The sequence below is a fragment of the Bufo bufo genome, chromosome 3, assembly GCF_905171765.1.
Source record: "Bufo bufo chromosome 3, aBufBuf1.1, whole genome shotgun sequence".
In the NCBI taxonomy this organism is placed as follows: domain Eukaryota; kingdom Metazoa; phylum Chordata; class Amphibia; order Anura; family Bufonidae; genus Bufo; species Bufo bufo.
In genome coordinates, this window is record NC_053391.1 from 706,112,688 (window position 1) to 706,126,155 (window position 13,468).

Genomic DNA, 13,468 nt, shown 5'->3' on the forward strand with positions numbered 1-13,468 from the left:
ACCTGTGCCGAATGTGGGGCAGATGCAGTTCCTTGCAAAAGAATTCACCCCCTTGACTTTTTTAGTATTTTGGCGCCTCACAACCTGGAATTACCATGGATTGTTTCAGGATTTCCATCATGTAATTACAGAACCTGTCGACAACTTTGAAGATGTATTTTTTTTAATTGTGAAGCAAACAACAAATAGGACAAAATAACAGAAAAAGTCAATGTGCAGAACTATTCACCCCCCAAGTCGCTCTGGATAAGTCTCTATGAGCAGTTGCCACATCTGACCGCTGGGATTGTTGCCCGTTCCTCCTTGCAGAACGGCTCCGGCTCCTTCAGGTCGGATGTTTGCGCTTGTGAACAGCAATCTTTACGTCTGACCACAGATCTTCTATTGGATTGAGGTCTGGGCTGCGACTCGGCCATTCCCACACATTTACTTGTTTCCCCTTAAACCACCCAAGTGTTGCTTTAGCCGTGTGTTTGGGGTCATTGTCCTGCTGGAAGGTGAGCCTCCGTCATAGCCTCAGATCACGCACAGAGTGGGGCAGGTTCTGCTCCAGAATATCCCTGTATTTAGCAGCATCCATCTTTCCCTCCACTCTGACCAGTTTCCCAGTCCCCCCAGTATGATGCTGCCACCACCAGGTCTCACTGTGGGGACGGTGTTCTTTGGGTGATGTGATGTGTTGGGTTTGCTCCAGACATAGCGTTTTCTTTGATGGCCGAAAAGTCCAATTTTAGTCTCCTCAGACCAGAGCCCCTTCCTCCATACATTTTGGGAGTCTCCCACAGGCCTTTTCGCAAATTCACAACATGCCTTTTTTTATAACCTAACCCTGACTTGTACTTCTCCACAACATTGTCCCTTACTTGTTTGGAGAGTTCCTCGGTCTTCATGGCAGTTTTTGGTTAGGGATGCCTCTTGCTTAGGTGTTGCCGCCTCTGGTGTGTATATGTAATGACAGATCATGTGACACTTAGATTGCACACAGGTGACATCATGTCACTAATTATGTGACTTCTGAAGGTAATTGGTTGCACCAGAGCTTTTTATGGGCTTCCTAACAAAGGGGGTGAATACATACGCACAGGACAATTTTCTGTTTCTAAACAATAGTTTTATTATATTTTTCTCATTTCACTTCACCAACTTAGGCTACTTTCACACTAGCGTTCGGGGCTCCGCTCGTAAGCTCCGTTTGAAGGCTCTCACAAGCGGCCCCGAACGGATCCGTACAGCCCCAATGCATTCTGAGTGGAGGCGGATCCGCTCAGAATGCATCAGTCTGGCACCGTTTGTCCTCCGCTCCGCTCAGCAGGCGGACCCCTGAACGCAGCTTGCAGCGTTCGGGTGTCCGCCTGGCCGTGCGGAGGCAAACGGATCCGTCCAGACTTACAATGGAAGTCAATGGGGACGGATCCGTTTGAAGATGACACTATATGGCTCAATTTTCAAACGGATCCGTCCCCCATTGACTTTCAATGTAAAGTCAAAACGGATCCGTTTGAAATTATCATTAACAAAAAAAAAAATATATATTTTTTTTTTTTTTACATTTTTTATTTGTTCATGGTTATGCAAACGGATCCGTTCTGAACGGATCTAAGCGTTTGCATTATAGGAGCGGATCCGTCTGTGCAGACACCAGACGGATCCGCACCTAACGCAAGTGTGAAAGTAGCCTTAGACTATTGTGTTCTGATCCATCACATAAAATTCAGATTAAAACATTGAACCTAAAGGGGTATTCCCATCTTCAGTTTTCATACTTACCTTTGTCCAGCGCGACGTTCACTTCCTGGATTCAGCGGTGCTTGATTGACGTCTTGCGCAGAAGACTGAAGTTTTTCTCCCGGCCGGGCCGCGCAATGTCCTGAACGCGCACGCGCCATCGTGACTTATTCCTGGCCTGTATAGTACAGAGTCGGCGTGCGTGTTCGCTGCTCTATACTATACTGGCCAGGAAGAAGTCATCATGGCGCATGCCCGGCGGCATGCGCGTTCAAGACATTGCGCGGCCCGGCCGGGAGAGAATCTTCAGTCTTTTGCGCAAGCGCGGCCTGGCGGTATTCGACAGGAGAGGTGGCCGTGACCTTCGCTTTCTTTGGTCCATGTTCAGTGTGGTATCCACCATGATACCAAACAGCACAGTGACCACTTTTCACCCTTTAAATAGGCAGACTGACTGAATACAGCTTTGAAGAACCTGTGATGCTAATTACAGCACATACCTTAGTTTAACATGTCCCTATGGTCAAATTATATTCAATCTTTTCTAGGGGAACCATCATTTGTGTCCAGGCCGGGGTCATCAGTCTGTTTTATAAATTATTCTGTTGAACGACAATTAAAAAGCAATGTCTGATTTTCATTTGCTGATTGCCAGTACATTTTTGTTTATTACTTTTGTCAGTTTTTTATTTTGGTGACGATTGTGTGTTTTTCTTTCTTTTGAAAGAAGGCTACCTGTCCACGTGTGTGTATATATATATTCGTGTGGTTACTTATGTTACACAGACTTCTGTTTTATTTCTCATCTATGGAGGAAATTTGTGTCTTTTCTCACATGATGTTCTTCCTGCAGGTGGAGTTCCCTGACTACAATCCTCCACTCTATAATGCAGAGAGATATGACCGGGGAACATACAACCCAGCACAAGAGTAAGACATGTTCTATCTTTATTAGATATTTCAGAAGATACAGTGCATTCAGAAAGTCCTCACACCCTCTCACTGTCCTCACTCGCTCCTTGTGCTATCAGTTCCTTCATCATTCTACCCTTCGATCCCATAAAAACGAATTCCTCACAATGACATAAGTCTTCAGCCCCTTTACTCAGGACATACGTATTCAGCCCCTCTACTAAGGACATAAGTCTTCAGCCCTTTTCTCCTGGACATAAGTCTTGAGCCCCTTTGTTATGACACTTGATATTTAGCTCTGGGGCCTCCCATTTCTCTGGATTATCTCTGAGATGTTCTACACATTCATTGGAGTGACCTGTTGAAAATTCAGGGGATTGGACATAATTTGGAAGGACACAGCCCTGTCTATATAAGATCTCAAAGCTGACAATGCAGAACATAGCAAAAACCAAGATATAAGGAGAAAAGAACTGCCTGTAGAGCTCAGACAGGTTTGTGTGGAGGCACAGATCTGTAGAATGGGACAAAGGGGATTTCTGCTGCATTGAAAGTTACCAAGGTCACAGTGGCCTCTATAATTATTACATGGAACAACAACCAGTACTCTTCCTAGAGCTGCCCCCCAAAAAAGTAATCTGACACAAGGGCCTTGGTAAGAGAGGTGACCATGAACCCAGTAGTCACTCTGGCTGAACTCCAAAGATCCTGTTTGCAGATGGGAGACAGATCCAGAAGGTCAACCATCACTGAAGCCTCAGCCAATCTGGGCTTTATGGCAAAGAGCCTCTCCTCAGTAAAAGACACATAAAATCCACCTGGAGTTTGTACAAAAGCACCTAAAGGACTGTCAGACTGTGAGAAACAAGATTCTCTGCTCTTATGAAATCAAGATTGAACTTTGTGGCCTCAATTCTAAGCGTCATGTCTGGAGGACACCAGGTGCCGCTCAGCACCTGCCCAATACCATCCCTACAGTGACGCATGGTGGTGGTAGCATCATGCTGGGGGGACAGAGAGATTGGTCAGGGTGGATGGAAAGCTGAATGGAGCAAAATACATAGATACTCTGTGCCAGATGCAGCAAAGCACCCCCAAAAAATCCCTGAGCCGCCTCCATGTTTCACACTTTTTACAGGATTCATGTTGTATCTGTGAACATAGAGCTGTGACTCGCCAAAAAGCTCCAATGTTGTCTCATCTGTCCAAAGGACATTCTCCCAGAAGCTTTGTGACTTGTCCATATGCATTTTGGCAAATTCGGTCTTGCTCTTTTATGATTTGCTCTCAACAGAGGTTTCCTCTTTGGTCGTTGACTGTGTCAGATTGTGCAATCTCACGATGATGTACCTTGACCTTGGAGTTCACCTCTTATCTCTTTGGAAGTTGTTCTGGGCTCTTTGATTACCATTCATATTATCCATCTCCTCAATTTGATACTCTTTAAATAAAGATACTCTTTAAATAAAGACCTGATCCAAAGCACTCTGGATCTCAGAATGAGCCGAAGGTTCACCTTCCAACAAGACAATGACTTTAAGCACACGGCCAGGACAACATAGGAGCGGCTTAGGAACAACTCTGGGAATGTCCTTGGGTGGCCCAGCCAGAGCCCTGAACCCAATGGAACATCTCTGGAGAGACCTGAAAATGGCTGTCCACCGATGGCATTTATCCAATCTGACTGAGCTGGAGAGAATCTGCAGATAAAAATGAATGACAATCCCGAAATCCAGGTGTAAACCTTGTGGCATCATCTCCAAGAAGACTGGAATCACTGCCAAAGGGGCATCAACTAAGTCCTGAGTAAAGGGTCTGAAGACTTATGTCCCGAGTAAAGGGTCTGAAGACTTATATCCCGAGTAAAGGGGCTGAAGACTTATGTCCCGAGTAAAGGTAGAAATATAGAAAAATTATTCCAGCTCACCTTTCTGGTCATATGTATAGTCCCGGCTCCAGAGGCCCTAGGGAAGTGTTCCCGTGGCAGGCAATGAAAAGGTAAGGAAGGATCCCGGAGACAAATAGAGTCCTCTATCAGCTCTTCTTTATTATTCATAAGCAGTTGACAGACATAACCATCAGGTACACGGCAGGAATAATGTTCCTGCCGTGTACCTGATGGTTATGTCTGTCAACTGCTTATGAATAATAAAGAAGAGCTGATAGAGGACTCTATTTGTCTCCGGGATCCTTCCTTCCCGAGTAAAGGGGCTGAAGACTTAGGCTTCGTTCACATCACTGTTCGGCCTTTCCGTTTAGGAGCAGGAGAACGGAAAGGACAGAGAAGGCACATAACTGAGCCAAACGGAGCCTAAGGACCCCATAGACTATAGTGGGGTCCGTTATGTTTCCGCTCAGAAGATGATTTTGGAGAGGAGACAAAAGTTGTGTGTCATGGTTTGAATCTCTCTGACAATGGCCACACCCATCTGCCTCCCAGCCAAGCTCTTGAACCAATCACTGCTTACCTCATTTTCATAGCCAATCAGAGGGGGTTTTACAATTTACCAATTGAAAGAGGTGTTCCAACTGTCAATATAAATATATGTGGGGCATTCAGCCCCTTTACAGCACCTGTCCGTAAGTTGCCCTTTCGAGCATTCAAATTATTTAATATAATCCGTGAGTTACCCGCAGAAGTACTTTTGGGGAACGACTTGGGGCATTTGACTTCTTCATTTGCACCAGAGACCGCCATGGCCGTGACCACCCGACAACAAAGCCACCTACAAGGCAACTCCACTCCTATGGGGACCCAAGTAAGACCAAATCCTCCCACGTTACCCCGACTTGACAACCCCATGTCCTGGGATTCCCCTTTCCGACGTTAGGCAAGAAACCCGGAGAGACCCTACTTTAGTGTGCTATCGGGACAGGGCGGGCAAGGATCCAGGGGGGTTAGGGGAAGACAGAATAGAGTGGGAGGGAGGGCTTCTTTATCGTTACACTGAAGGGGTGGGCAATGGGAAGTGCGAGGGCCCCCGCAAACAGCTAGTTGTACCCCAGAAGTACAGACAGGAGCTATTGAGGCTGGCTCACGATATCCCCTTGGCCGGACATTTAGGGATAGCTAAGACCCGGAGTCAGTTGTCTCGTGCTTTCTTTTGGCCTAGGTTACATGCAGAGGTACGAGAATACTGCCGGACCTGTGAGACCTGCCAGAGGGTAGGAAAGGCGGGGGATCATCAAAAAGCCTCTCTGCACCCCATGCCGATAATTAGGGAACCCTTTAGCCGGTTAGCAGTAGACATTATTGGCCCACTGGCCCGCCCCAGTGCCACTGGGAAGAAGTATATTCTTACAGTGGTGGATTACACCACCTGCTACCCGGAAGCCATTCCCCTATCCAATATCCAGGCTGACACGATAGCTGATGCCTTACTGCGGGTGTTCACTAGTGTAGGATTTCCCCAGGAGATATTGTCTGATCAATGAAATCAGTTCACTGCCAAGCTGACCCAGCAGCTCTGGCACCTCTGTGGTATTAAAACCCTCCAGAGCACAACCTACCACCCTCAAACGAACGGGCTGTGCGAGAGATTTAACGGGACCCTAAAGCAGCTACTTCGGGCCTTCGTGGAGAGTAGGAAGGATTGGGAGAAATATCTTCCCCACCTACTGTTCGCCTAGAGGAAGGTACCTCAAGAGTCCACAGGGTTTTCACCATTTGAGCTGTTGTATGGGTGAAGGGTTAGGGGACTCTTAGACTTAGTGAGGGCCCAGTGGGAAGGGGGAGAGGATCCGGAAGGCCTCGCCATCCTTAGTTACGTCTTGGAACTCAGGGAGCGACTGCGGGAACTTACCGAGCTAGTCTATGAGAATATGCAATCAGCCCAGAGTCAGCAGAAGGTTTGGTATGATCGATCTGCTCGGAATCCGCTTTTTGTGTCGGACAGAAGGTCCTAGTACTAAAACCCTTAAAGCAAAATAAATTACAGGCCTTCTGGCAGGGCCCCTATCAGGTGGTAAAACAGCTGTGCGACACCACCTACGTGGTCGCCAGCTGTGCAGACACAAAAATTAAGAGGACATTCCACATCAATATGATGAAGGCCTATCACGCCATATGCGCTCCTGCCACCGGGGACTCTGAATACCTGCCGATGCTGGAGCTTCCCGCAATCAGTAACCGTTCTGGGGGGTGGTGGAAGATGTTCAGTTAGGAGATGGGTTAGGACCCCAGGAACAAGAACAGGTCAGGGAATTACTCCAGGACCGGAAAGAGATGTTCTCAACACTCCCTGGATACACTCACTTGGCAGTGCACAAGGTGGAGACCCTCGGGCAGAAGCCCCTGAGACAATCAGCCTATAGGATTCCCGGAGCTGTGCAAGAAGGGATGAGAGCAGAGATTAGGGAGATGCTTAGGGGTGATCGAACCATCAGCAAGCCCCTGGGCTTCCCCTGTAGTATTAGTCCCAAAACGGGATGGCACGACCCGATTTTGTGTGGACTATAGGCGACTGAATGACTGTACTGTGACAGACGCCTACCCCATGCCCCGAGTGGACGAATTGTTGGACAAAATAGCTCAGGGACATTATCTGACGACTATTGACCTGTGTAAGGGCTACTGGCAGATTCCCCTGGAGGCGGACGCCATTCCAAAGTCGGCCTTCATCACCCCGTTTGGCCTTTACCAGTTCCGGGTAATGCCATTCGGGATGAAAAATGCTCCGGCTACCTTCCAACGAATGATAGATCAACTCCTCGGTGGTCTGCAGGATTTTGCATGCGCATATCTTGATGACATCGCAATCTATAGCCAGACATGGGAGGAGCATTTCAGACACCTGGGCATAGTGCTAGACAGAATCAGAGTTGCAGGCCTGACCCTGAAGCCAGACAAGTGTAATATCGGGATGTCTGAGGTACAATATCTGGGACATAGAGTGGGATGTGGGAAGCAGAGGCCGGAGCCTGCAAAAATCGAGGCCATCCTAAACTGGCCGGTTCCCAGAACCAAGGCCCAGGTACTTGCATTTTTAGGGACAGCCGGGTACTACAGAAAGTTTGTACCCCACTATAGTGAGATAGCCAAACCACTGACGGACCTGACCAAAAAGAATCTCCCTAGACAGGTCCTGTGGTCCCCGGAGTGCGAAACAGCATTTCAACAGTTGAAACCCACCCTAACACAAGCTCCCATACTGGCGGCACCCGATCCTAACAAACGCTTTGTCGTACATACAGACGCCTCCATGTTGGCGACGACGGGAAGGAGCACCCGGTGGCGTATCTCAGCCGCAAGTTGTTACCCCGTGAAGTTGGATATGCTGCCGTGGAAAAAGAATGTTTGGCTTTAGTCTGGGCTTTAAAGAAATTGCAGCCCTATGTGTATGGACGCTCTTTTACCGTCATGACGGACCACAATCCCTTGATATGGCTAAACCGGGTGGCGGGAGAGAATGGCCGATTACTAAGGTGGAGCCTGGCTTTGCAACCCTACAATTTCACCATACAATATCGGCCAGGGCCTCAAAACGGGAATGCGGATGGATTTGAGGCCGGATCATCAACGGCGGAACCAGCAGATATTGTGGTCACATCAGGGAGTGCCATGAGAGCAGAATAGAGCAAGCAGGGGCTCGTTACATGGAACCAGCAGATATTGTGGTCACATCAGGGAGTGCCATGAGAGCAGAATAGAGCGAGGAGGGGCTCGTTACATGGAACCAGCAGATATTGTGGTCACATCAGGGAGTGCCATGAGAGCAGAATAGAGCGAGGAGGGGCTTGTTACATGGAACCAGCAGATATTGTGGTCACATCAGGGAGTGCCGTGAGAGCAGAATAGAGCAAGCAGGGGCTCGTTACATTGTGCATACAGGACTTTTGTCTCTGCTTCAAAATCATCTTCTGAGCGGAAACATAACGGACCCCACTATAGTCTATGGGGTCCTTAGGCTCCGTTTGGCTCAGTTATGTGCCTTCTCCTAAACAGAGCAGGAGAACGGAAAGGCTGAACGGTGATGTGAACGAAGCCTTATGCCCATGTGAGATGTCAGTTTTCCCCTCTCAGTAAATATTTCTCACCTTCTCTTCTCACTTTCTCATTCTGGGGACTGAGGACAGAACGATGGGGGACTAACAGCACAAGGAGCGGGAGGACAGACTGTGAGGACACTGAGAGGGTGTGAGGACTTTCCAAAGGCACTGTAAGTGAAGTCAGCCAATGCTCTAGATGCAGCTGAGTGGCCATGATGAGAGCAGTGTGGAGTCATTGCTTAATTATCCAAAGATTATAAAATATTTAAAAACAAAATCATAATCCAGTGAAGAGGCGGATGGGGGGGGGGGGGGTGACAACTCATGCAGGACATTGGTTGTCAGTATCAGTAGATAGATGGGTAGTGAGCAATGGCAGGTGGTCAATAATATTTGTGATGTCTCCACAGAATGCAGCAGCAGAAGAGAAAATACAATGGTGTGGACGGACTACTGGATTTCCGAAGCTGCCTGGGAACATATCAGGTGGAGAATGGACTCCCCCTGTAAGTGCCCAGTGGTGACCGGATAGAAGACAGGGCTGATGTGGAGGGGCCTGGAGAATGAACATATTCACTGCACTCCACCATCTTATATATCACTGCACTCCACCATCTTGTATCACTGCACTCCACCATCTTGTATCACTGCACTCCACCATCTTATATATCACTGCACTCCACCATCTTATATATCACTGCACTCCACCATCTTATATATCACTGCACTCCACCATCTTGTATCACTGCACTCCACCATCTTATATATCACTGCACTCCACCATCTTGTATCACTGCACTCCACCATCTTGTATCACTGCACTCCACCATCTTATATATCACTGCACTCCACCATCTTATATATCACTGCACTCCACCATCTTGTATCACTGCACTCCACCATCTTGTATCACTGCATGTCACGACCCTTGGTAAGGTCGTGACTCTGTGTCTGCATGTGCGGTTGCCGTTGGCAACGTGGTTTGCATGTGAGGCATTTTTCCTTGGTTGTGGTGTTTCCCCATTTTGGTTTACACAGGGTTAATGATTAGTAGTGTGGTGGGTGTGACCTCTGGCCTCCTTATATGTTGGTGTGTTGGAGCCTGAGGTCAGAGTTTGCTTGTCAGTCTGTGTAGGGGCTTTGCTCCCTGGCTGAATGTTCCTGTCTGTATGAGCCATCCTTATTTGTTATATTGTTTCCCTTGCTCTGTCTGTGTGTCCCCTCCGGTGTGTTTCTGTTATCCCTCCTTCACCTGGTGTATGTTGTTTTGGTGTGGTCCTTGTTTAGAGGTTTGTGTTGTTTTGTGCCTGCTCCAAAAGGGGCTTGCTTTCACGGAGGGGTTTAAGCAAAAGCAAGACTGTGGGCTTCCCAGCCAGGAGCCGTCCTTCCATCTCGGCTGCGGCAGGTAAGTGTGGATAGCATTTGTTATGTTGCTGTGTTACTTACCTGCCGTACAGTTTCACCCATAGTCTTGCACCCTGTCAGCTACTGGGCCTCTGGAGACGCCAGTCATCCGTGTCGTGGATGTACAGGTATTCTCTGCCCTGTCACCATCTGTAGGGCAATGCAGGGATTCCTAGACCTCTAGGCATGTGGGTATGAGTCCTCTTACCTTTGAAGGGGGCTCATAAGGCTAGGAGACTAGGGCCTGTTGAGGGAAGCTTTAGGAGGTGACCAGCTCCCTTTTCCCTGCATTGTGGCCCGTTAGCTTAGGGCATTGTGCGATGGGGGGTTCCCCCACTCCCCGTTGTGACACTGCACTCCAGCGTCCTGTATCCTGGCACTCCAGCGTCCTGTATCCCGGCACTCCAGCGTCCTGTATCCCGGCACTCCAGCGTCTTGTATCCCGGCACTCCAGCGTCTTGTATCCCGGCACTCCAGCGTCCTGTATCCCGGCACTCCAGCGTCCTGCCATATAACGTGTGACTGGTGATGTGTAGACTTCAACCATCACTGACTGATTACTCCTCATCCACTGGTCAATGTTGACTTTCTCTTTGTGGATCCCACATTAACCTCATGAAGATAGAAGCTGTGGTAACTTTCTCATCTCATTCTCTTCTCAAACCCCCAGGAATCCAATGGGAAGAACCGGACTGGGAGGAGTTGGAAGTCTGCGCTGGTTTGGACCTAATCACTCCCTGCACCCAGTACTGACCCGGTGAGGAGAAATGAGTGGTACATGTTAGATCCCTGACAGTATATGAAGGAGGGGGCGGATATACACATAACTGAATGCTCCATAGGGACATATAGGTGGTCTGTAGAGCATATCGTCCTATCATTCCCATCAGTACTGCTGCTGATTGTGGATTGTGTTAGCCAGATCGTCATGCGTCTCTATCCTTCATCTACAGGTGGAGTAGAAACAAAGAGGGTGGTCTTAATAAGAAGATGTCCCAGAGAATGCTGGAGGTCCTGGCTGTGAAGCTGAGGGGTAATGAGCTGTGGGCACTGCCAGGGGTAAGCTGTGGGGATTTGCCAAGGAGGAAGACTAGCTCTGTATAAGATTGCCTAGGATTCTGGGTAACTCTGTATGTTGCATCACAGGGGACTCTTGAACCTGGGGAACAGGTTCCGCTTAAGTTCCAAGTCCTCCTCAATCGTGGATATCTGAGTGAGTTCTTGGCCTTGCTTGGTGCTGGGACGGAGGTTAGTATATTGGTTTCAATGGGGCTTCCAGAGTTTACAACTTTGTGGGAAATATAAGACAATATGGTGTCTGACAATTTATATGACCAATGTGATGTGGATCTACCTCAGATTTTCCATGGTTACCTGGATGATCCACGAAACACGGATAATGCCTGGATCGAGACCTTGGCCATTAATATTCACTTTGACACTCAAGAATCTAACAACAGATTTATTCAGGTAATCGACAAAATCCAAATCATAATGGAGAACCAAACCCCTCTTCTGCACGATTGTCTTTATCGACTTCCATGACTCCTCCTTTTCCTGTTGCAGGACATTCTATATAAAGTAATTTGTAGTAGAGCTGAAATTAGGTCCACAGTCGACAACACAGAGGCCCCTGGGCAAGAGCCTGTATATGGGCCACTTGTGTCTACTGGCTCAGCATAGAGCCCCTCTTTATGTCCTTAACATTCCACCACTGATCCATGAAAACTCCTCAGCTCAGTCCTTTCTGGGTCCCTACGGAGCTGCCCTATGAAATGCCCACCTGCTGCAGGGAATGGCTGACAGAATGTGTGTGGGGAAATGGTGGAACGCGTCTATGGGTCAAATCACTTTCTTTTAGTCTCTATATTTGTCTATTGAGTTATCCCTGAGCTCTTCATTACACAGCCACACCACCAACCAAGAAGGAAAGACAATATAATGTGGCTGTGGTAGTCCTCTGGAGTTCCCACCCCACTCGGATGTCCTAGCATATGGTTGGGTCTATAGAGGTTCTCTGTCATTCTATAATTCTGCAAACTGTTTATGGAAAATATGGTATTGGCAAATAGCTCACCCCTCTGACAAATCTGTTTATGGAAAATACACTTGGGACGTTTTAATACTTCAGTATTGCTCTCATTTATCAGCTGCTCTTCAGATCGGAGTACTTTCCACTAATGACATTTGTTTTGTTGTAGAACTTGAAAGAGTCTGATTTTGAGGTGTCACTCCGGTGGCAGCTCCTGGACCACAAGATTCCCCTCTTTGCCAACGAGAAGGAGATCCTTCAGAGAACAGCAGAGCATCTGAACGCTCACTACTAAGTGACAAGTCAGTCCCTCTCAGAACTTATGGGCACCTCAATTATAGCCTGAACACAAAGTGAATCAGGGACTGAGGACACAAGCGGCCAAAGAACCAAAAAGACCCATAGCTGCACTTACAGGAAACCTAAAGGAACCACAAAGACTAAAGATCACAGGAGTAGCTGCCGTCACCTTAAAAAATGACCAGCACTGAACCCTCCTGCTGCAAACACAATCGGCCATAGACTCGCTCATCTGAAGAAAAGAGACAGAACCTACTGGAAAATGTAGACCCGGACAGTTCTCTAGTGGAGTGGTTATACCACAACCTTCCACACAAAGAATCCCAGTATTATAACACAATGGTGGGAAGTAACGACCACCATCACATGTAGAGTCAGAATAAACAAAAGGAGGCCACCCACCATGTGCCACATATAATAACAGGGAGTTTTTTTGTGTGGCAGATAGATCTTTGAGACCCCCCCAGAACACGAGTACAACTTATTCCTCTGCACCCCTTACAGCTAAACCAATGTGTAGTGTTACAAGATATGACCAGTCCTCCCAGTATTATAATGCTAGAGTAGGCTCTAATAGGGAAGAGTGAAATTCTTGAAATTCGTTTCATGTCCAATTTGCCAAATTTTTGAAAACCTTAGCTTTATATCTGAATTGATTCTATGTAAATCAAAGTAAATCCAATTGCCCTGAAACTCGGTATATGACTCCTTCTGGTCTCCTTTTTTATGAAAACATGTTATCTCTTTTTGTAAATTGTTTACTGATTTAATTTTTTGCTTTTTCTCTCTACCCTTCCCTTTTAAACTCCTGAATGCAATGACAGCAATAGTAAATCATGAGTGACACTTGCATACATAGCCATGGGTAAACACGTGGTTGACTGCATTAATGAATAGCATGTTTAATATCCTGCTGCAACATCACACGTGTTCTGCTTTTTCATATTTCCTTATCAGGGGCAAATGGTGTTTAAACGTATGTTTTTTGGATTGTTGGGACCAAGTGTCCAAAAATTTGGCCTCAACGAGGGCAGAATCCTCTTTATACACATACACACGTGAATCACAAGAAAAAGCGGCTCATTCTGCACAAGCATCAAAAAATAA

At 47.3% G+C, this 13,468-nt stretch overlaps 1 protein-coding gene across 1 annotated transcript in view; it reads left to right on the top strand.

Moving 5' to 3' along the window:
* LOC120996658 (transient receptor potential cation channel subfamily M member 2-like) overlaps positions 1-13,086 on the top strand; it is a 143,231-nt gene extending 130,145 nt beyond the window's left edge. The window contains exons 27-33 of the mRNA XM_040426767.1: positions 2,579-2,655; positions 9,036-9,131; positions 10,700-10,786; positions 10,983-11,088; positions 11,176-11,277; positions 11,389-11,499; positions 12,231-13,086. Of these exons, the coding sequence (XP_040282701.1) occupies positions 2,579-2,655; positions 9,036-9,131; positions 10,700-10,786; positions 10,983-11,088; positions 11,176-11,277; positions 11,389-11,499; positions 12,231-12,356 (705 nt within the window). The 3' untranslated portion in view covers positions 12,357-13,086. The remainder of the gene's footprint in view (positions 1-2,578; positions 2,656-9,035; positions 9,132-10,699; positions 10,787-10,982; positions 11,089-11,175; positions 11,278-11,388; positions 11,500-12,230) is intronic.
* Positions 13,087-13,468: the final 382 nt, after the last annotated feature.